The sequence below is a fragment of the Larus michahellis genome, chromosome 7, assembly GCF_964199755.1.
Source record: "Larus michahellis chromosome 7, bLarMic1.1, whole genome shotgun sequence".
Lineage (NCBI taxonomy): Eukaryota > Metazoa > Chordata > Aves > Charadriiformes > Laridae > Larus > Larus michahellis.
The window spans coordinates 40,340,808-40,365,073 of record NC_133902.1 but is presented as its reverse complement, the minus strand read 5'-3'; the positions used below and the strand labels follow the sequence as shown (position 1 = coordinate 40,365,073).

At 36.6% G+C, this 24,266-nt stretch overlaps 1 protein-coding gene across 2 annotated transcripts in view; it reads right to left on the bottom strand.

The window, feature by feature from the left end:
- Positions 1-24,266, bottom strand: part of GRB14 (growth factor receptor bound protein 14) — a 63,346-nt gene that overhangs the window by 29,657 nt on the left and 9,423 nt on the right. The window contains exon 1 of one of the 2 annotated variants that reach the window (XM_074595256.1): positions 15,261-15,433. The exons of the other annotated variant lie outside the window; for it this stretch is intronic. Within the exon in view, the coding sequence (XP_074451357.1) occupies positions 15,261-15,323 (63 nt within the window). The 5' untranslated portion in view covers positions 15,324-15,433. Of the gene's footprint in view, positions 1-15,260; positions 15,434-24,266 lie in introns of those variants that run through there. 2 annotated transcript variants of the gene reach the window in all.

The following is a 24,266-nucleotide window of genomic DNA, read 5'->3' as shown; positions in this document are numbered from 1 at the left end:
TAGAATCCTGAAGAATAGGTGTCCATTAAGTTTTGAAGATGTGAAGCTAAACCTGGTTATGATTAGTTTCAAATTAAGAGGCTGAGGAAGTCTTATTGCATATTGACCAAAAGAAGGCACGACCATTTAAGTATTTCTTTCTGTATTTTCTTTCTCTGAAGGAGAATTAATCAAATGAATCAGACAAATCAGTGAATTGGATGGAATTGATGCCAAACTCTAGTGCTCTGTCTTTGTAAGCTCTGCACAGTGACTAAACCCATTAAAGTCAACACAGAAGTTTTTTTTGTATAAGAGTAGAAAATAATTTCGTATTCCTTACAGCAGTCAAGAAACTCAATATTCTGTTAGATTTCCTCTATTTCTCATTTTTTAAAAGTAAACAAAACACAAATAGGAAAAAAAATTGAGGTTCCTGAAACAAGGATCAACTCTTATCTATGGTAGTGTATGTTTTTTCTAAAGCTGGCTATTTAACTTCTCTTGACTATACCTATTAGTAGACAGTTAGAAAAAGTGCCTCAGTAGCACTCAAATCATCTTCGTTCCTGTCTAGTTCATAAATACAAGGAGATTTTAGTTCTTCCCAAGGTCAGAAAAAGAAGCATCTCAATAGCTTCCATTTAAGCCACTGGAAGTAAGAAATTATCGGCTCCAAGATCTTATAAGAGGGTAGCACCAAGCTGAGCGTGACAGGCATTAATAATTTGCCTTGCCTATGGGAGCAGCCAAGGAGCTACAGCTTTCCTGCACGTTCTCTTTCCATTTTTCAATATATTAAAAATCAGCCAAGATTCCAGAAGAATGTGCAATGTATCTTTATCCCTCCAAAAAATTAGTTTGATAAGAAATGTTGCTTCAAAATAAAATACATTATTGTTTGTGTTTCACTAATCATCTGAACTCAGAATGTAAAAGCAACGTTGACATATATAACCTAGTATTTAATACAAAAAAGGAAAAAGGAGACCCTAGCTTTTACACTAAAAAAATAATCAGAAGGAAAAAAAAAAATCAGAAACTGTTTAAAAGAATGAGTAAAAGAGCACATAAGGTAATCAGTGTGGGAGGAGGGAGGAGCAAGAGAAGGCTGGACTCTACTCCCCCGAGCCTTCTTCAACACTCAACCGCCATCTCCACCACAATAATTAAATAATGTGTTTCACAGACGTTTAAGAGAGAGTGCCCAAGTCTGATTCTTCAGAATCTTCAAGCCATCTGTTTTGGAAGTTCCAATCTGCAGAAACAGCACAAACATATGGAAAGACCATACCCTGCAACAAGGAATTTCAAATTTCAAACTAAGTTCTAACATGTGAAAAAAGCCAGGTAGATCCAACAGAAAAAGAACCGCTCAGCACATGGAGTCCGTATTTAGGTGTCTACATCAAAATGACCTAAAATTTACATGATTCTTAATGCTCCTGCACAGCCATTACGACAGTGGATAGTCAGCGCTTTTGGGGAAAAAAGAAAAATCAGGCCACTCTTATTTATAAAGATACAAGCACCTAACTTTAGCTTATCGTTTCCACAATTATTTTTCCTCCATGAATAAAACATTGCACATTTTGTACGTACATTACAATTTCAGTCACATTTATGTTAAATGCACAGTTATTGTATGCAAAACCAGGCCTTAAAAAGTCTTACACTCCAGGGTGCCATACTTCCCCTGAGATCCTGCCTGATACTGTGCTAACCTCTGTCTTTAGTGTTAACTAACAGGCTATTTGCCTGAAGCATTTGTTCTCCAACTTCCAACCTTGCCTCCTGCTAGACAAAGTTTTTTGCTTATTGATATTGGCAGAGGGTAGGGGAATTCGGAGTGTATTTGAACTACAATGGAAGCACTTGGAAATTTCCAGCATTTTGAACTATTTTATGACTTCTAGCAATAGTCTGTCTTGGTTTTAGAGAGAATCAGCAAAATTCCACATTCATAAAAATATTTAAGGGCAGGTTAACTCACAACTAGTTTTAAAAAAAAAAAAGGGTGTTAGTAAAATTTACTGTCTTCATTATCAGGTGTGAATGCAAGACTTTCCCTTTAAATATATGAGTCTACAGTTAAAAGGCCAGCTTCCAATATTTCCTCCAAATGGAAAATTTCCAGGCCAAAAGGATTCTCAGAGCTTGCAGAAATTCCTACACCTGTCATTAAAACAAAACAAAACAAAACAAAAAAAAGAAAAAGGTGTGCACAATGATAAACTGTAGCTGCTTGTTGTAAAGCAACCATTTTCTCAATCACCTCAACAGGAGCTTTCAAAGATTTGGCCTGTACGTGTCCCTGTGAGAAACGAGCAGAGAGAACTGCAGCACAGACACAAAACAACAGAGGATTCATTCACATTTTAGGCACTAAAATCCAAAGTGGTGGTTGTTAATCCTGTGAACCTCTCTTCTGAGGAGGGTTCACAAGGCACCACGTGATGTCTAGACAGACTTCTCAATGTGTATAATTGGATAGGTAGAAACTGTCACCCAGTGATTAGGGACAAATACCTGGAAGCCCGTCCACGGAGGAAGAGGGCAAATCTGAATTCCAGCATGCAATCCAAAGAACAAATTTATGTAAAATACATGTCCCAGTGAATCCTGACTTCTTATTTGGAACACAGCATAGATTCAAGAGGCAGAGGAAACCCTGCTCCCATGCAGAAAAATATACAGGATGTGTATACAGTAGCTCAGGTGACATGAGCATTAGACTTAAAATCTCTTTCATGATAGACTCCCTGTATTCCTATCAACTTCAGGAAGGGAAACTTTAAGATCCTCTTGCCAGCAACATTTTCTATACTATGGCTCCAATGTTCTAAAATACTTTGCTTTCTTCTCAAGGTACAAAACAGAAAATTTATTAAAAACGGCCAAAATAGGCAGATTGGACACTTCAGAAGTAACATGAAATGAAATGAAACTGTCATCTTCTTCAATAGGACCATCAAGGCTATTAAGGAAACATTAAGCACTTTGTACGGCTTGTGAAGCCATACACTGAAGACTTGGGAGATCAAGTAAAAGAAACTGAAGGTAAAGCCAAGTCACTGATTACAAGGACAGCGAACATCAAAGAATGAAGTAATTGCCCAAAGGAGGAAGAACTTCTTCCAAGTAACCAAAAGTAAACTTTGCATACATTTACCTATTATTGATAGATGAAGGTGTGGTCTCACAAGCACTAAAAAATATAAAAACACTACTAATCAATTATGTCTGTCTTGAAACGAAACCAAAGTGCCAAGAAAGGAAGAGCAAAGTCTAGGAAAATTGCCTACCCTTCCTACCACAACCTAGAAAATTCTCATATTGTTTCTAAAATCTAACCATTTTTAAAATTTCATTTCAAAGAGCAAGAATGTAAATTTCCAGCCTTTATTCAAATATAAGACAACTGACAAGAACAATTTCTCTAGCAACTCATGATTTTTTTGCATCAAAACACAATAAAATTTTTTAGACCTAAATAATGTGACAAAGTTGCAAAAAATATTTGAGATTACCTACAGGCAAAAAAGGTCCAGCTCTTAGTTTTAAACTATGTATTTGACGTGTGACTTTGGGCAAGTCAGTATTAGTCCCTCAGTTTCCTTTTTGTAAAATGGGTCAGAGGAACTGAAATCTGTTTCTGTACAGCAGGGTAACAGATTGAACTCATTAAGATTTGTAAAGCACTTAGACTTGCTCATATGACTACTGCTTTAGATGTGTAAATATGTTGTATTATAAAAAGGGAGGTTAAATTATGCAGATCTCCAAATTATAATAAGCTATGTGCAAAAATATACCAGCAAAATTCTTTCAAACAAAGGTTATGACAATCACATTATGATAGAAAAAATGGCAGAATGAGGACAATGCTGACATGCAATCATCTCAAAGACAACGTCAGTAAAACTGAAGAGAAACAAGGTTTGAAAGACAACAGGAAAGTTAAAGTATAAATATCATTACTTAATCCTGAATTTGATACATTCAGTTTTACAATGTCGGTCAACAGAAGCAAAATATAGTTATAAATAGTAATAAAACAGTTACAGAAGATTTCGTTTCTCTGTGTAAACTGAACAAAAGGCAAGGTCCAGAGAAAGCAACTTCCATGCTTTGGAAAATAGACTCACAGTACAACTACTTTTAGAGCAAAAAGCAAGATTATTGTCAACTATACGATAACTATAATTATATGATACTTTGCTCAAAAAGTTACTATAGTTGGAGAATTAAATAACAAGAGCTACATTGTGAAGTTCAACATACTGTAAGTAAGAACTGCAGTAATAAATAACATGTAGATGAAACATAGAAAGTGAAAGATTTAGCATTATCAACAGCCATTACCACAACAAAGGACCAAATCAAGAGTAAGAAATGCAAAGGGATCTATAGAAATAAAAACCACAATAAAGTCCTTAAAAAGAATGCACATTATTTATAAGCAAAGGCGGGGGTGGACGGGACAATTTATTTAAATAGAGAGTCTCAAATTATTCTGCCTTACCAGACATGTTTTTCAGACTATGGAGATTCCAAACAAAAGCAGCTAAAGAGGCATTTCAAGTACAACTGGTAAGGTGTGTATGAATAACTAGAAAGCTGTGAGGAAATTTAAACATCATTAGGAAAAATTTCAAACAACACAATTCCATGCAATAGCAAAAATGAAAGAAAATTAGCAGGTTTGCTAGATGATTAAGCAGTCAAAGGATCACTTATACAAGATAAACACACTGCAGAGCAGCTAAATGATTTCTTTGCATTAATTATTCACAACGGATATGGAAGAATATGTTCCTAGATCTACTCTTTACAGGTGAAATAAAATGGCCAGTTTAAAAAGAGGGGACTCTGGAAATGAAAAAGCAAAAAACCAATAGTTAACAGAGGGTTATACAGTCTAAAATTTAAAGAAACTTAAATGGCAAACCACAGTCTATCCTAACATCATTATAAACAGAAGCTTAGGCTCCATCTATTACTTCATCTGATGTGCATAGAGTATAAACTTCGGTTCAGTCCTGAGAAAGAGGAAAAGCCCAAAGGCTATTGTGGCAGATTAATTTTGGGGTGTTTCATTGTGAATTTGTGAGCCACTGTTGCCAGGCAGATAGGTAAGAAACTACTAACATTACATAAATCTTTTTCTTCCTAGAAGAAAACCCACTCTTATATTCATGAAAACTTTTCCCCACCTTGTTCATAGCAGTTACTAGAACGTAACTAGTAATGAAGTTCACATTGATTGGTATAAATAACTTTTCCCAAGTGCTTCAAAAGAAGAGCTGTTATGAAGATTAAACTGTCATGGAGCAAGAGAATGCAAAATAAAGATAAACTTGGAACGAACAGTTCATTTTTAGAACAGCTGGCTATAGTCAAGTAATTTCAGACTCTTACTCATGCTAACCTTTAAATCAGAGTGGACAACCCATGCCTTACAAGCCATAATAAAAACAAGTCTTAGTTATTATTCATTACATTATTGAGTAATGCTAAGTGTGCACATTAACATCTGACACAAAGCTATTTGAAAAACCTCTTGGCCCTGGGAAACGTAAAAGGTTCCACATTCTGTCTTCTGTGTATCACTTACTTACAGACAGCTAATCAAACATAGGTCATTTCTGAACGTCCGTGCGCAATACGCAGAGCTCCCCGGCTAACCTAAACCCAGTACATAGACACATAGTTCTCAATTAGAAAGAGAGAGTTTACGTCTTCCTATAAACTAAAAATAAAGAAAGAAATGTTGACAACAATCCAGCGAAACTTGGGTAAATTCTTTAACCAAGGAAAGTAATTGTAAAACTCAGTGGAGAACATAACATAATCCAACTTCTGAACAAGTACATTTGTCCACAAGCTATTCTCCCTTCTAGCCACACATCACCACCTCTTAGTGTCAGAATCACCATGCTTTTTCATATAGTTCAGTATGTCCAACCAATAGAGCTCACAGTATGAAGCTTAAGTTATTTAGGCTAAATGTACATGCTTTATGACCCATTATCTTCACTCAGAGCTACCTTAATATTTCTCATGAAATCCAGAGAAAATTGATAAAATAACTAGCAAGGTACAAAACTCATCTTGGTAGTGGCTAAGAGTTTCATATCTTGCCCCCAAAACACGTTCTTCATGATGAAAGTTCAAAAGCCCTATTGTTTGATTTAAAGAGTTCAATATTCACACTGGAACTTGACTATTGCATTACGGTTAATAAGAGTGTACTTTCATATGAGCTTTTCTTCATGAAAAGTTAATTTAACGCAAGTGAACAGCTTATTAGCCCCATTAGTAAACTTAATGTTATTACTATCTTCAGTCCTTTGCTTCCACACCGCCTGCTCTTAACTTTACATAGCTTTTATGGATTTAATAGTCACATAGAGCTTTACATTTTACTATATACAATAGCAACATTTAGAATGCACTTACCATATATGGATGGAAAAATATCCACTTAGACTAACGGGAGTTAAAAAGAGGGATAAGATGGAAAATCATGCTAGAGGATTCAAAGAATCTGACTTGAAGGAAGAACTTCAGTATTTCATTTAAAAAAAAAAAGTTTGTGAAATACAAAAGGAACAGAAAATGAAAACGTTCCCAGCGCACCAGTGTTCTTTATCCCTCAAACTAGAAATATAGTAGAAATTACACACACACTACTCTACTTTCCAAAGAAGTCATGTATGAAGATTGGGGGAGAAAGAAATTTCAACATAAAGACACTAAAATACACTTCTGTTTTTTGTTTTCTGTGTACAACAAAGTTAAGGGCAGAATGTTATCAGCCTCATGTTTGAATAGCTTGTCCCTATTTATGTCAAAGCACCAATATTTAAATGAGGCTTTCTGTATTTAATAGTGCAGTTTGTCCAACATATCCTTCGCTTGTCAGAGATAAATAGAATGCTGTGTTCCAGCACAAGAAAAAGCAAATCTGTTACTGCCATATTCTGGCTGCACTCTATGTTTCTGAAGAGATACCAGCTATAAAAAGAAGTACCTATTGTTTCTACCAGGTTTTTCACACTCTGTTGCTGGTTTCTCAGTAGAGCTGATCTCTTGCTGAAGCTGAAAAAGACCAAATCTCTGAGTAACACCATTAAGAGACCAGTTAGTTTCCCATTTCCTTTGCAGCAGTCCTAAAATACATTTCTAAAATTAAAAAAAAAATATATATCTTTGTTAAAATGCTCTTTCACTTTTACAATTTTAGACAGAAGTTCTGGCCTAAACAACAACAGAGCTTCAAAGCAAAGAATGCCTTTGTCATCACCTTTATCACCCATGTATTCCCATGGAGGTCACTAGAGGAGAAAAGAATGTAGACTTACTCTGTAAGACTAAGCAAAGTTTAGATTTTTAGCTAAAGAAGATTAGTTTGGAAATTTTCTCGGAATTTCTGGAGTGGTACAAGGAATGTCCAGAGCTATGACAAAGGCTATGTAGGTTAAACCACTATAATAATTGCTGTTTTAGACTGCTGAAGCACTTTCCATTTGGTATAAGACGAAAAAACCTGCTTTGCTGGGTCAGATTACGACATGCTATCAGCCCAGCACTGTCTCTGCGTACCTGTTTCTAGTAAATGGTGGTATATAACAGCAAGGTTCAACTGCTGTAGAATAGTTATTCTGACATAACATTTTATCCCTCGGCACTTTTCAACTTGCCTTTCATTTTATTCACATAGCATTGTACCCTCTGGCCAAAGCATAAAATCCAAATAAAGAGTAAATCCTGCAATAAAGCTAGTAAGTCTACTGAAACCATGTAAAACCTTCAACTATACATTGCTGCGTTATCACAGATTTGTCAGCAAATTTTGCCAACAAATACAAACTACTACGGGATCAGAAAAAAAGACCAGGAGCACCTGGGCATGGAAATTAGGCCCTGTAATTGTCGGCAAAAATATAATTGTCGGCAAAAATGTAATTGTCATCTAATGAAGGAGACACTCACTAAAACAAGTGAACAAAGTGGAACAAAAAGATAATGCTAAATGGATGATGTAGTAATAAATAGAGACTAATCATTTCAGAAAATCGGTGTATTTTGACAATATTTACTTCTAATCATTTGTTCTAAAATGAAAATGAGGAAAACTGAGAAGTCAGTAGCACATTTCCCATCTCTACGCATGCTGTAATACCCTACATTCAGAGGTCTTCTGGGTTGTCTGGCTGCCGCTTCGGTTCCACACACACAAGCCTTGTTCCTGTCATCATGACTGTACATATTTTATTTGTGTCATGATCATCCTAAAAGTCTTGTCAACCAGGATACCTAAAAGGATGGTGACAGACACCAATCCAACAAGTTACAATCAACAGGACCAAAGGAAAAACGGCAACATTGAGGGCTTGCATACACAGCTGGTGGATAATTTGATGAGCTAGTTAAGTCTGGCTGCCAAGCTAGTACAAGACAAGCAGAGGGCTCCAATTGCTATTCAGTCTAGATACCATTTAATTGGTAACCTCTTGGAGAAGGGAATTAACTGGTTCAGAAACGCAGTCTAAGTGGTCTAAGAAAAAAAGCACAATATTACGTTAGGGTAAAGTTCGGGGGTGGAAATGACACAGTATGCAACAAGAGTGATGAAAAAGACTGTGAAGAAATCAGAGTATGCTGAGGAATAGCAAAGAAAAAGAGGATTCTAGTAGGAAATAAAGGAAAAGCATTAAGGGTGTCAGCTGAACATTTCCTCCCAGCTCTCAGTCCTTCATAAGAATTCTAGTGGTGCCAAACAAAAAGCAAAGACACAAATAGCAGGAAGCTGTAACCTCAGGGATATGTAAGGCATGGGAAAGAAAGGAACCAAAGATGCCTCTCCAAGTTAACGTTTTTGATGGCCAAGGATGTGTATTGGTAGAGCTACAGGTCAGCAGCCCAAGGCAGCCATTAGGATCTGCCAGAGAGAGAAGATGAAATATGTTATGAGAAATATGATGAAATATGAAAAATACGATGAGAGCCTACCAACTCTGGCTCAAGAAACTGGGTATGTATTCTTGGAAAGTGTGACTTGGGAAGTTTGACTCGCCTTGCTTTGTACTGTTCTCTAGGCACCCATTATGCTCCGCACTGTGCCAGAATACATCTGTTCTCATATAACTACTTTATAACTACTTTTGCCTTGAAATAATGTAATCAAAAATAAAGGGTTGAAAGCAACTGAATAAGGGGAACTTCAAAAAAGAAACTTTAGGACGTCACTACCAAGTGTAAGATACTAAGATGGACTGGAACCAGAGTAAAATTTCCAGTGTTACAACAGAATTATATTGGTTCACAAGTTTTGATCATACAGTCATAAGTTCTTTTTTAGGTCCTTAAGGCAGCTGGTGTTTTCTTGGGTTGGTCCTGCCTGTTTCTGACCCACAGGCAGAAAAACAAGGAGTGGGGCAGTACGGTGCATGGCCAGTACCCATAGCAACAGCATGAAAATGAGGAAGAAAGCGAGCTTAAATATGATTAATTCCTTGGTGCAAGGTGATGCATTTTCTTGTACACATCAGCATATCTTCGATTTACCAAAAGTAAATAAAATCTAATTTTTCAGTTACTTGCTTATGTATTGTAGAATGTTGAAAGTAACAGACACAGAAGACATACAAGTAAGGGAAATTCGATTTCTTGCACAGGACTGGCACCAACACCTTGTGTGCAGTTTGTTTCGCTTCTCTCTTCATACACACCAATGCAACATAATCAGTACAGGTTTTACTACCAGTAGAAATAACCATTCAGCAATAGCCCTTGATATACTTCAAGGCTAGATAACACAGTCTGAAGGTCAAGTTCTGACTTCGTGAAGCCTAATTTATTCAAGAGGAGACTAAAGTACTAGAGCTAGAAAATGGCCAAGCACTTTCTTCAACTGATGAAAAAGTGTTTTTTTTCCAAAGGATTTCTGCCAACAGAAAAGGATTATGAGCAGAGTAGGGCACTAAACACTGCCAATTTCCTTGGTTACTGTATGAAGAATGTTAGATGTTCAAAGAAGGCAAGAAGGAACTGAAAAACATATCAAAGATTTGTTCAAGAACTGAAGACAGAGAGGAGACAGAGTGCAACGTTAATTGTGCCACTAAACCTTGTCAAGCTGTACAAGGGACAAGTAATGACCAAGTGTATTAAACCATTGATATTTTAAAAGACTTTTCAGAAAGCTCTGTGCACTTATTATTCACTCTGTCATACACACTCAGACACACATACATCCCTATCTACCTTTCATGGCAACTATGCAGCATAGGGCTTTATATTTTAAATTCCAAGATCGTTGACAATTTTGTGTGCAAAATATTCTATAAATTTTGATTGCTTGTAGAAACTGGAATGTCACAGGATAGAAAAGACCTTCATCTCCACCCAGTAGCTGAACCATAGGGACTGCTAAAGTTAGTCCCATTTTTATTTCATTTATAAATGTGGGATCATATTTATACACAATAAAAATGGTAGGAAGCTTTACTGGTTTCATGTAATTCAAAGCAGGAAATATGACTGGCGAACTGGTATACGACTGCTATGCCAGAATCCATTTTTAGGTACCTGCTTGAGTATAAAGAGTACATATTCAAAGCAAAAATTGGTCCCAGAACCCTTCCCAAGTATACTATCAGATCTAGATTTATTTGGCCAACACCACCAGGGAGAGGAAAAGTCCTGCAATACCTTCCTCTAAGAAAGCCCTGTCAGTATCTCTCTCCTAAACAGTCCCTGGACCTAACCAGATCCCTTCCACAATGACAGAAAATGCTAGTCTGCCACCCTCCTTCTTCCCTATCAACCGAACCTCTATCATCACGTCAGCCTCTATCATGAGTAGGTAATTTAGTATCTTCAAGTACAGTACGACAGATGACTGAAGTCTAGGCAGTTCATGAATCTCTTCATAGCTAACATGAAAGCTGTATGCTCCCTCAAACAAATATCTGAAGGAGATACTTGTAAAACTAGTTTCACAAGTTTTTATGTATTATCAAGAGGAAGCAAGAATTCCAGATCCCCCCAAACAAAATGCAGCTATCTTAGCACATGTTAAATACATAAAGGCAGCAAGACCTCTCCTTGAGCCTGCATACTAGCTTGGCCTTCTAGCAATTTTAAACACAAACTTATTCCAGAAAACACACTACCAGTCTCCTGAATTCAGTTTGGGTCTCTGTCCATTCCCAAATACATTCTTCAACTCTTATTCTGGCTCAAAACCCTTACTATTTGTGTCAAACTCTGCAGATACAGTAGCAGCATATCCTGATGCTTTATCCTAGTAATTTATTTCTAAGATCTAATTCTACACTGAATTTCCACTCAGGCCCATGCTTTACTTGTGGTTATCCCCATTATCTTCTCTCAGATCCCTCAATAAGTCACGAAACAAAACATTCCATTAAGAATGAGACCTTACAGTGATTCAAATAATTCACCTCAACCACCACAGGTTTTCTGACCATTGTTCCTAAATATTTAAAGCACACTCAACTCCATCCCCCGCTTAAACCTCTCATCTGTCTTCAAATCTTTGTGGGATGTTACCCTTCCTTTTACTTCATTATTGTATTTATTATTATATTATTTATTATTATATTTCTTTTATTTTTATTAAAAAGACAAAGAGGGCATGGGTGTTGTTTATTCATCTTTAAATGACTATTTTTCAAACTGTCCTTACAAAGAGATGTTTCATACATGAACGCTTCGTCTGCCTCCGGTTATTTTATAAAAGGTATCCATTTAATGACACCATTATCATGTCACTTAAAGTGCCTTATGTAAAATCCCTGGATTAGCACATTGGCCTTTCATCTCGGGGAACCCAAATGCAAAACCGAAAAATTACTTTCATGCTCTTAGCCTTGCAGACAGACATTACTAATTCTCAGTACAATTTGGCTTAAGTGACCATTTTTCCTTGGGGGAGGGGCGAGCGTTGATTAAAGCGGTGTGTGATTTCAGGCCAGAAAAATAGATGGAATAAAGATGCAAGAGAATCTTGACATTTGCAAGCTTATACCAGTCCTAGATTTGAGCAATCTAAACCACATTCTCATTTTCTAATCAATATTTCTTCCATTTAAAAGACACTATGCAATCTCTTCAAGAATCACTCGGAATTATTCAGCTGCAATAAACACCGTCTTTGTATGCAGGGCTTTCTAAAGTTGTGTGACCTAGTATGCTATGAAATTCCCAGCCACTGTGGAAAAATCTACAACTCTCACCGTTTATACACCTTGCATTCAACATCAGGTGCATAAGCACTCTTGTACTTACCACATAACAAGTCTAGTAGACTTATGAGTGTTTATCTTGAATAAATGATTGGTCTTTGACTGTAAAACAATGTTTTGAATGCATTGTGACATTTTAAATCTCATTTCTTAAAAAAAATTTAGAGGAGTACAAAGTTATTCACACAAAAGATAAAGAAGACATTTACTCTAACTGTGTCAGATTAATTGTATGTCTAGTCCATATACACACGACAAATCTGGTTTTAATAGTATTCAATATGCATAATTCCCCATGCTTATTAAGCAAGTCATTTTTCTGCTTGTGCTAAAAGACCCCTTAGAATCTAAACGAGGCCTTGTGGCTTTAGTTAAAAATATATTAGTTAAGAATAAAACACATCAGCTGTGGTAAGTACTTCATATCAGATTTTAAAACAGAAAGAAGTATGAAATAACTTTGAACATAGCCTATATTATTGGAATGAAAATGAGAAAAAACTACGTATTCAAGAAACTGGCACAACACTCAGATTAGCACATTGATAATGCAAAATTTTACCTTTTATGAGGGAGGGGGAAAAAAAAAAAGAAAAAAAAAAGACTTGCAATTTTTGCAGTACCATAATTAAACTAGACTTCTTACACAATTACCTATTCCATGAATTTAAGAAATAATGATTGGGGATGATCAATAGCCTAAAATAATACTTTATAAGCTAATGCTTAAGTTTCTCTTGACTATGTAGTGCTAATGTAACATTTTTACATTTCCGGGTCCTTCTTGCATTACAAAAAAATAGAAGTTGCACTACTTGAAGTCAAAGGTTATGTCTGAGGTTCTAATGTCCATGAGAAACAGAAACAAATTTACACATGTGCATGCATGCACAAACGTCACCCCTTACAGGCAAAGCTCTTTCTTGCCTCCCTCCCTGCAGTATTCCAGCTCCAGAAATTAGGGTGTTGCTACAGAAATAACAAAAGCACCTTCTGGATAAAGAGAAGAGACAGTTTCAGGAGGAATTCTACATGCATAGAAACAAACATCACAAGCATAAACAGGACAATTAAATTTGGCATACAGTGAGCCCTCAGTGAGGACACATGCCTTTGAGAATTTCTGCAACTGTGTGTAACCCAATACCTACCTAAGGCAACATCCTGTGCTGCTTCCTCCTACTACTTCCATTCTTTTTATTTTGGGCTTACAAAGTGCACAGATAAAAAGAAGTAAAGCCAGTAACTGTTGACAGCTAATTTGATAGCAGTGTGAAGATATTTGTGTTTTAAAATAGGAGAGAATGCACAGAAAACGATCTTACTTACCGTGCATTTGCCAAAAGAGAAAAATCCTTAAGTTTCCTCAGAGGATGATGCTCACCTCTCAACAGTAGAAAAGAAAAGCAAGCCAATAAAATATACAGTACAGTTAAAACTGAGTTTCCTAGCCTTCTGATGGCTAGATTGAGCAAAATTACACATCTCTCCCCTCCCACGTAGCACCAAGTACTGCTGTGCGCATACCGGAGGAGTCCAACACAACTACATACTGCAAGAACAAAGATCTTCATCTCCTAACATACAAATAACCAAAGAACAGCCAAAAATAAAAACTTTTTTTTTTCCCACCAGGTTTGAAACCAGGTGGGATACTGGGGGGAGGAAGAGAGGAAGGGGAGGGAACCACAGGATTGAGAGCATGAGAGCTGAGAAATTAAACTTAAACCACAATTTTTAAAAGAGTATTTTTGAGGAGTGTAACAGAGATATACCAAATTGTTAGGCTAAAACTGTGTAAGAGAACACGTTGCACATGTCTAAATCTGAAAGGGAAGTTACTATACCAGAAAAGTAGTATATGATCATGTTATTAAGACAGTAGCATAAACTAATCTGTACCAATCAATCCCACTGAAATTGTACATGGCTTCCCCTCCAACTCAAACAATGAAGTAATCTGAAAGAATACCATAGATCCCAAATCAATAAGAGCTACGTGTTCATATACTACTTTACACCCATTGGATTTATGCCATAAGACGTATATGCTGTGTCCTGTGTAAATTGCTCATGAGAACTATTTAATACTTAGCAATATTTCATTGAAATTTCATTTTTCACGCTGCTGGTACATTAAAAGCTTCTGAGTAACAGAAGATTATTAACAGTGATTCAGGCATATTAGGCAGCAATGAATTTTTGAAAAATATCTACACATTTACAAAATAAATCAAACTAATTAATTACACTTTGTTTGAACTAATTTCTTAGAAATTAATATATCTGGCTTAGCAGAGAGTCATATTTCCATACTTAACTTCCTGTGTATTTTTAACCTAATAAATACCTCCAGCACCTAGAGTTACACTAGGCAATGCTAGTGCACACAGGCTTAATAATTTTGCATTGCTTCCCCTTTTTAGTGAGACAACAGAAAAAGGCAAGCTACAGTGGCTACGGAGAAACACTGTACAGCGTTACCCTGATTCCCAAAAAACACGATGGACCATCCATTCTTAAGGTGTTAGCCAGAGAGGGTGAGGAAAAAGTATGTTGTGTTTAAGACTGATCCAAAGCCTGTGGAAGTGGACCCCAATAAACATCCATTAGGAACAGTACATAAGCCTTCCACAGACGCATATTTTAATATTCTGAAATGTAATTATGACATTTTATATTTAAAAAATATGTTAATCTGTAAGCAAAATCAATTTCTTGCAGAAGGTACAGAATTAAAGAGAAAAAAGCACAGTAACAAATATTCAATTACGTACACATATCTATTGATGTGCATTATGTAAACATCTATTTCACAACATGAAATAAAAAGTCTACATTTATCAGAAAAGAAAAATTCTTATTACACTAGAGAAATAAAAAAAAATAAGTGAAAATTTAAATATAGCCCTGTTTATTTTAAACATTGTTTATTTACACTAAGCAAATGTATTGCCAACCCATACTAAAGTCAGAATTACAAGACTGATTTAAATGCCATACCCATTTCTGCAGAGTTATTGGCATAACTGCAGGCAATGTTACTCTTCTTGAAGACAAACTCATGTCTACTTTTCACAGAACTTGCCAACCTTCATCCAGGTGACAGAACAAAGCAGAACGAAGTAGTTAGCAATATTCCTTGAAGCCTAATTTCTCATAACCCAACTATTGGAGAGTCAGTGCAAAGAACAGACTAAGGATGTAGTAAATGTCACTCTGTTTATGTGAATCCAGTCCTACTCAAAGCCAATTACAGACACTGGGGTAGGACTAACCAGAAATCAACCAACCAAAGAGCTTGAAAACTTGTCTTCTGTCCTTGGAAAGGCCCACACTGATATCTCTGGATATAAAAATAAGCAGAACAATATGCATTTCTATCTCTCAGAACTCTGCCTTCACTGTCAAAACAAAAACAAAAAGCAGACCGTGAAAGACTGTATTCTAGCACTTCACAGAGGGCTGTTGGGGTTTTTTCCTGGCTTTTTCCAGCAAACAAAATATTCTTCGGTGCTTCTGACCTTAGGGTTTCAGGAAAGAATAAACACACTGAATCCACAGAGTTTAATTCTGTGATGCCTAACTACCTTTATTCAAAGCAGCAGCAAAACTCCCCTTTTACTTAAAGTAATGCAATTTCTACCATTGCAATGCAACAAACGCCTGAAAACGTGGCACATATAATGTTACAAGTGAGTGAAATTTAAGACTGTTTTATGAACTCAAGTTGTTGATCGCCCCCACTCACATATTTACTTTATGTATCAAATATCTGCATAACAAATCTGGTTTCATTAACATGGTTCTACTAAGGAAGCCAGGGTTTTTTCTTTCCTTCTTTGTCAAAAAGGGTAAGATCTTACATTGCTCATATGATAAGGCAAGCTATAATCTTTTTTTAAGGTCTCGTAACATGCTTAATAGCAGAAAAACAGTTTTGTTTTTATGCAGCATGAGTAAGCAATAATCCTGTTGTAAACCAAATTATTAAACAGATGTTGGGACTGTGATACTCGATGCTTCTTTTGAGCAAGCAGTTCACATCAGAAACATCGCTCACTATAGGTGAAGACTGCAGACATTCTGCAAAAATTATTTGTATTAAGTATTCATAACATCACAAACAGCAATATATCAGATATGCAGACTACTGTAGTTTCATAGAAAGTTAATGCAAGCACATTATTTAGCACACATCTGTCGTATATGTCCTAGAAGCATTCAGAACTGACTTGGCAATTATTATAATAATACATGCTAAAATTCACTAGATCTTACTGATAGTGTTTTCCCCTCGGTAACTAGAGATGAGCATACTCTGTAGTAATCCCAAAATGTCTAGGAAAAAAATCTCATCCCCAGGACATAAGAAACTATATACTGGAGAGTTAAACAATGCGATTTCATGTAATTTTCTGTTTCTAGAGTTTTATAAGTGGCAAAAACTACATATCAAGTCACCGGCAGCAGTAAGATATTTCAGAATCCATGGATTCAAAGCATTTCTTTTCATGCTAAATTACTTTCCTGAAATCCTAAAATCAGTAGGGCTTTGGTAAATTCTGTTGACGAACAATAACAAACACCATAAATACAAAAAGAATACAGCTCCCTCCCAAAAACTAAAACCTGCAATGCACTGGCATTTTACCTGCAGCTCTCAAATAGTAATAAAATACCGCCAAGGAATAGGAAGTCAAGACAAGTATTTTCCTAAACTTTCAAAACCTCACATCCTTGATTGAGACACATACATGGTGGAAAAAACCCGACAAGAAACTGATGCCAAGTCAAAAAGAGAATTTGTTTGGAGACAGACATTTGATCCTTGTTCAGTTAGCTTTAAAACAAGAGCTTTTAATAAAGCCATAAAATCAGCTAAAATACAGCAGATACTAGCCATTTCCTTGGCTCTATAATAGAGGTTCAGTTTTAACTTTGTCTGATTTTACATTGAGTCTATAGCAGCCATGGATGCATAGCAACTAATCTTCTAGGTTTAAGGTATTTATTTACTTTTATTTTTCTCTCTTAAGCTCCAGTCCAAAATCCTTATGACTGTTTTGAGAAATCAGAAGAATAAAAAGCTGTTCTAGAGATCAAGTTTAAAGTATTAATTCTGTACCATTTGTAACGAACATCCTTTTCTACTAGAGATAGCTATGATAAATGTCAAGTGTTTGCAATTAGGTTTTTACCTTTCAGGCACAAAGTTTTTATTTCCTGTGGGAGCATGTTCTCAAAATTCTCTAATACAGCTTCAAAATTTTGCTGTAAGATTCAGAAAACAACTTGTGGTACCAGAGCCTGATCCTGTAGGCATTTTACTCCTAGGAATATTAGACACACATATGTTTGCAGCACCAGAACAGAAAAACTCCCTCTACAATCCTTTTTCCTTGGATCTTATGGAAAAATGTTTGGGAAACAGGAACTGTAAATCTCGGTGCATTGCGTTAATGGTTTTATTGGAAAAGAAACAAAAATAACCAAAGCCATTTTTCCTTACCCCTGGGTACTGAAGGTCCTTGGCTCTTGAAAAGCACATGCAGCTTTTTGTTCTATGAATAATATTGACCTATTTGTCTGCAAGGTGAAGCAGAGGATTATTTTCCTCAGTGTATTTTATCTTCTCCAGTCAGATATACAGACCAGACCTATTTAGAAAGTAAGCAAACACTTACATGTTGTGTTTGACTTTGTAATAAAATTCCAATATTCAGATCTGGTTTGACTAGCAGCCTGATCTAGTTGAAGATGTCCCTGCTCATTGCAGGGGGGGCGGACTAGATGACCTTTAAAAGTCCATTCCAACCCAAATTATTCTGATTCTATGATTTTAAATAAAAATATAGTAATTTACTTACAGCAATGAAAGTACACATCAGTTGCACCCAAGAGTACTAAAAATGACATTGAGGAATACCTTAATCTCTTAAATTTAACAAACACCAATAAAATAAAAATTAAAATAAAATAAAATAATAAAAATAAATACATCTCAATTTCAAAGTGCAAGCCTTGCAGAATCACTTCCCCATCTGAAAGCCAAGAGGAGTTCTCTTGATAAATGTGAGATACAGAAAGGATTTGAAAGCTAATTATGCCTTCTGGGAAACATACATAATCACTTTTTTTTTTTTTTTCTACAGGTAAAAGATTTGACTTGTCCATGGCAGGTTTACAAAGAATTTTGCTGGTGCTGGTGGACAGGAAGGAAATCAGATCTAGCTCACTGGCTTGAGAGCTCTGTAAAGTGAATATGTTCATGCAGCTTTTCACTCCTATTTTTGTCACTAAGCTACCAGATACAGTTCTGAAAACATTGTGCAGATACTCTTTAGATACTTCAAAATATAAACTACTTCTACTTCTTGCCACTAAAGAAAGCGTGACTAAATTGAGTGGGCAAGAATTGAAAAGCTCTTAGTAAGAGTTAGTAGCTCCAAGTAAGGGTTCTGTAACAACATATTGAATAGAGATATCCCGCTAGTAGAGGAAGGTCAGTGATGCACTTAAGGCACTGGATATGAAGACACAACAGCTGATCTATTCCTGGCTCTGCCAGACATAATGCAGGAATGTGGGCATTTATAGGTAACAGAGCAAATCAGATTCAGCTTTTGCTTCTGTAGCTGAAAAAGCAGAAGATTATTACACAAGACCAACATAAAGTCAGGTAAGTTATTTGTGGTACTATCTGCACTTCCTTGACAGAGTGCCCCTGTCTGTTTGGCACATACGGTCACGTCGTCTCTTTACTAGAAGAAGAGTCACTTAATACCATCAGCATGACTGTGGAAACACACACAGGGTATTTTTTGCATAGGTATATTTGCATACATTTGGCAAATAACTATTTTCTTTAAAACTGCCTCACAAGAGAAAGGTTTCAAAGTGATTCATTGAGTTGTTGTCTTTCTGCTGCTATAGTCGCTTATACAAGGAAACGTAACAAGGTCTTATTCCTCAAACAGAACATACAGTAGAGCCTCTTAGAGGGTTGATAGATTCCTATGCAGAAACAGTCACACCAAAACAGACTATATTACTTGTATGGCAACATACATATTATGACATACTAAGGAATTTAACAATGAAGTTTCAGCCATCGTGATCTCTCTTCTACTGTCTCTTCATATAATTATCCACCTATTAAATGCTTCTATTTTAAGAGACTAATGCAGCACAATTCATATCTTCTAGCCTTTCCATGGATGAGCCAGGCATTTACGAATAACTCACCATGTCAGAGCAGTTTAAGTGCAAAGCAAGATAACCCTAGATCCCAAACCCTGCACTGAAAAGCTGTCTCCATATATGTCACTTCATAGTTCTCAGTGGATGCCTGTCCTTTTGCTGGCTAAGAAACACGTACCACATGCACTCTGAACTCCTTCTTTTTAATGTTATCCTTGAATTACTATGTGTCAGCTTCCTTCTCCCCCCTGGTTATAGCTATGATATAACTGGGTCAAACTGACCCATAAACATAGTTAAAACAAGATTCTTGGATAAAAATTCTCAACAACTGTACTTTCTGACTGTCAAGATTACAGGCTGGTTGCGTTAGAAAACACTTTGTTATCAAGTATACATTTTCTATAGGAAAATGTGTTTAATAATACACATAGAATCAAAGCAAAGAGAAACATAGGTTGCAGGAAGAAAGTGAGTGGACAAAGACACTTAAGGCAGCTTCTTAGTGCCATGGATGAATCACTGGCTTCAGTTTTACTGTCTCCGTACATTTGTTTTCCGAAGGAGCTAGTTTTATTTGAGAAAGAGAAGCCTTTCTCACATTAGTATTTCTGTTACACAGAAATCAACCAACAACAGCAGTCAGTCAAGCCAGTACCAGAGCTCCACAAACCATGTATTTTCCTCACTGTACATTGAGACTGCTTGGACTGCATCGCTAACATGTCTTATCTCTGTCACAACAGTATATATTCTCTTAAATCTTACTTAGAGGAGTCTATAGGAATAATTTCCCAGGTCATTATTTTTGTACTTATGTAAGTACAACCCTACTTCAAAACTGTAATGCTGCTGGAATAGTTTAGGAAGAGATTAAAAGAGATTCATATAAGGTTTGTACCAATGTATAAGGCCCGAATACAAAGATTGGGAGTATTTTTTCATCACTTCTCCCCAGTACCTCTGTAGAAGCAGCCTAGATCTACTCAAAAAAGGATCCCTCTCCACTAACTTAAATACTGCTTATTTGCAGTTATCCTACAAATGCCCCTCCTTTGGACCTGAAAAGCTGAGGAGTTTCTGGTTTATAAACTCATTCGGGATTTGGAAAGTCCCCATCCCAGAAGGAAAATAACACCCAACCATGATGAGTTCATCATTCATCTGTTCAAAAGACCTCTTACTTTAGAGTATCTTATGTCCTCTATATGGCTTGGGTGACACAGCAGTTACACATTCCAATTTTCCATAAAGTCTATTCCTTATGTAGCTTTTGCCAGATACTGCCAAAGTGTTAACAGGAACGTGACAAGGCTGACATTATTTTTCATACCGAAGAGTCTTCTATCTGTTTGCCCAATGCCTGCTAAAAAAGAACAAAGTTACAAAACTCCTGCTGAATACTGAACTTACTTCAAAAATGTATTAATGCTTAATCTTCAATGTTATTTAATAAGGTCATTGTCTCATGGGCAGAAGTACAAAGGACAACGTACAAAACTTTCCAAGAAGTAACTTAAGAGGAACCCTTTTCCAAAATCCTTTCAACTCACTTCTGATCTTACGTTAAGAAAAAACCCCCAAAACCCACAGCATCTCCTTTTCACGGTTGCTCCTCATTTCCATGAATGAGAAGGACATTATCCTAAGATCATAGTAATGAGTAGTTATGTGGACACCTGGGTAAAAATGGATCTCATTGTTGAGTGCTGCCCAGAGGAGACAACACACAAACTTCCTTTGAAAGCTTGATGTTCTGAAGTTACCTGAATAAACTCAAACTAACTTACTATCACAAAAGTGACTAATCATGAACTAGACCCTATCAGAATACTACCAATTAAAATTTTAGCTGTGAAGCATCTCTTTTTGTTCAGAATTATTCGTTACAAAAACACTAGGAAGAGCCAGCTTTGCTCAATTTAAAGCAATGACTTGCTATTCAGATCACTTCAAATTAAGGAAAGGATTTAAACCTTCATCTTCAGCATCACAAGCAGGACCCTTAATCTTCAACTCTGTAAATCACTTCTTTTTCCCTATTTGAGAAGTCTAAATGACCTTGCTCTCTCTCAGGTCTATCCTAACTGAGCAATTCATATTTACCTAGAAAATTAACATCCTAACACAAATCTTAACACACTACACAGAAGTAAAACAGCTTTCCAGGACAAGCTAAATTAGACAGCTCCTGAATAAGACACACACACACACAAACACCACATACTTTGAGAAAATTTCACAGAAAAAATCACTTTAACATATAACTTAATGAGCACAATCAGATACAAATATAAAGTGCAACCAGTTAAAATTATAGGTATTGGAACTAAGTTGAAGTATGAAAACCAGGATATGGACACTTTTCCTTTAACCTTAATGAGTAATTAACTGTACTAGACAGAAACTAGGCAGATCCTGTGTGCTTACCAAAATGGAAGAGACTATTCCTGTGTTCTCAGGCTACAACATACTAATCAGAGAGGGGCTGATGTCAGAGAAAAGCCTAATAATGAAAATCACACCATCCTGGAAAAAATATTCTTTTACCAGATTGTTCATTTCCCCTGAAATTATTATGGAAGGGTTCACATGGCAAGAACAATGGCAAAAAGCTGACCACAGCTCTAAATTTCACAGCATCAAAGAGCATAATGCAGTTTTCCATCCTTGTCAATTCTCCTCACAAACTTGTGGTATCTTCAAGCCTTGTTACACACGCTCCTTGCAATGTTTTTCAGCTGCCTGGTTTCACAATCAATAGGTTGAAGCCCGATTGAAAAGTACACTGATAACAAAGTTCTGTCAATTAAGTTATAAGAAAACCCTCATGTTGCATGGGCCTCCCTCTCACTACATAGCAGTAAGTTTGAGTGATTATGAGAAATTCTTGCAAACTTTCAGCCTGTTTCTCAGCAGTTGATACCATTTCTGTGCCATTATCAAGTGCTTGCAGCTGTTCATAAACTCCAGGTCTTAATGTAATCAGTAACAGGAGTTATCATAACATAACTCATATAAGAGGCTATTTATAGCCGAAGAATGCACTCATTGAAAAAATCCAATTCTGATCACAAGGCGATCTCTTGTATCTTGTTTTTCTGTGGATATAATATCAAGTTAAAGAAGCAAACAGATAGACATACGGGTATGCAGCATATGCATACATACCAGAAATAGGCAAGAACAACCCGTCAGTATCCTAATTAGAAGCACAGGCACACCTCTAAGATAACCGATATACATTTCTCTCTTGAGACTTAAGTATTAAATATCATGTACACTATTGGGCTAAAATATGAGCTGATTAGCTGCAAATGAATGTTCTGTGACTGAAACAGGAGAAAAGAAAGTTCACACTGTTACTAGAGCAAAGAGGTCTAATTTCTTCTCCCTCTTAATTCCTCCTCCCACAACCGCCCTTCTTGAAAAATTTTCTTTGGCCTGATTAGCATTTTTTTTAATCTTTCCACTTGAGGTGACTCCCATCTAACATGAGAGACACACTTAAGTACTCTGTCTTTAAGGTTTCCTTTTATCTTCTTGCTGGAGTGGGTCCAGAGAAGGGCAACGAAGCTGGTGAGGGGTCTGCAGAATAAATCTTATGAGGAGCGGCTGATGGAACTGGGATTGTTTAGCCTGAAGAAAAGGAGGCTGAGGGGAGACCTTATCGCTCTCTACATGCACCTGAAAGGAGGTTGTAGCGCGGTGGGGGTCGGTCTCTTCTCCCAAGTAACAGGCGATAGGACAAGAGGAAACGGCCTCAAGTTGCACCGGGGAGGTTTAGACTGGATATTAGGAAAAATTTTTACACTGAAAAGTTTATTAAGCATTGGAACAGGCTGCCCAGGGAAGTGGTTGAGTCACCATCCCTGGAGGTGTTTAAAAGATGGGTAGGCACAGTGCTTAGAGATATGGTTTAGATTAGTGATGGTTTTTGTCAGAGTTAGGTTGATGGTTGGACTAGGTGATCTGAAAGGTCCCTTCCAACCTAGGCAGTTCTATGATTCTATTATTCTTTCCCAAATCAAAGGCAGTCACAAAGGCGTGAATTTCCTCATAAGTAACAGCTTTAAACATGTTGAAGACAAACAAGGAGAATATGGCCAGTGGTCAACTGTCATCTCACACTTATCATTGCAGGATTTCACCACTGGCTAGAGATATATCCCATCTTGTTAACAGAAAAAATCAGCTGCTAGGAAAATCTGGAATCTCTGAGCTCTAAAATCCCCAACTGAAAGCTGCATTGGTTCTTGCCTTTGTACCCACACACACAAGATCAACATCAATTGCCAGTAACAGGATTTTGATGCCCTTCCACTGCCTGGCTATCGTGGTTCCTGCTATACAAGTACCAAACAGAAGAGTACTCTTACCCTAAAGATACCCATCTAAGTAGTCTGCAGATGTCAAGACACGGATATCAGCTGTCTGCTACTATACCGTATGAAAAAGGGTGGTGAGAAGGGTGAGAAACCCCAGGTTTGGTGTCAGTTTCTATACTTTTTCTTATACAAGGGAAACAGTCCTGAAAGCAAAGGCAAGTAAAGCATGGAAGAGATGTAAGGAGGCAACTGAAAAAATGAGGAGACCTTCTTCTATCCCAATAGTCCCATTGGTCCAATTTCCATTACAATTCTAGCTAGATCTCTTAAATACATTGGCATGACATAAAGATTAGCACTGCAAAGAGTTAAAAAGATCATGAAGCAAAAACTGGGGGTGGGGGGAAGCAATACTGTATTAGTAGTTTTGAAATTATCATGTGATAGATCAAATAAGTCCTCAGCTATCTATGGTACA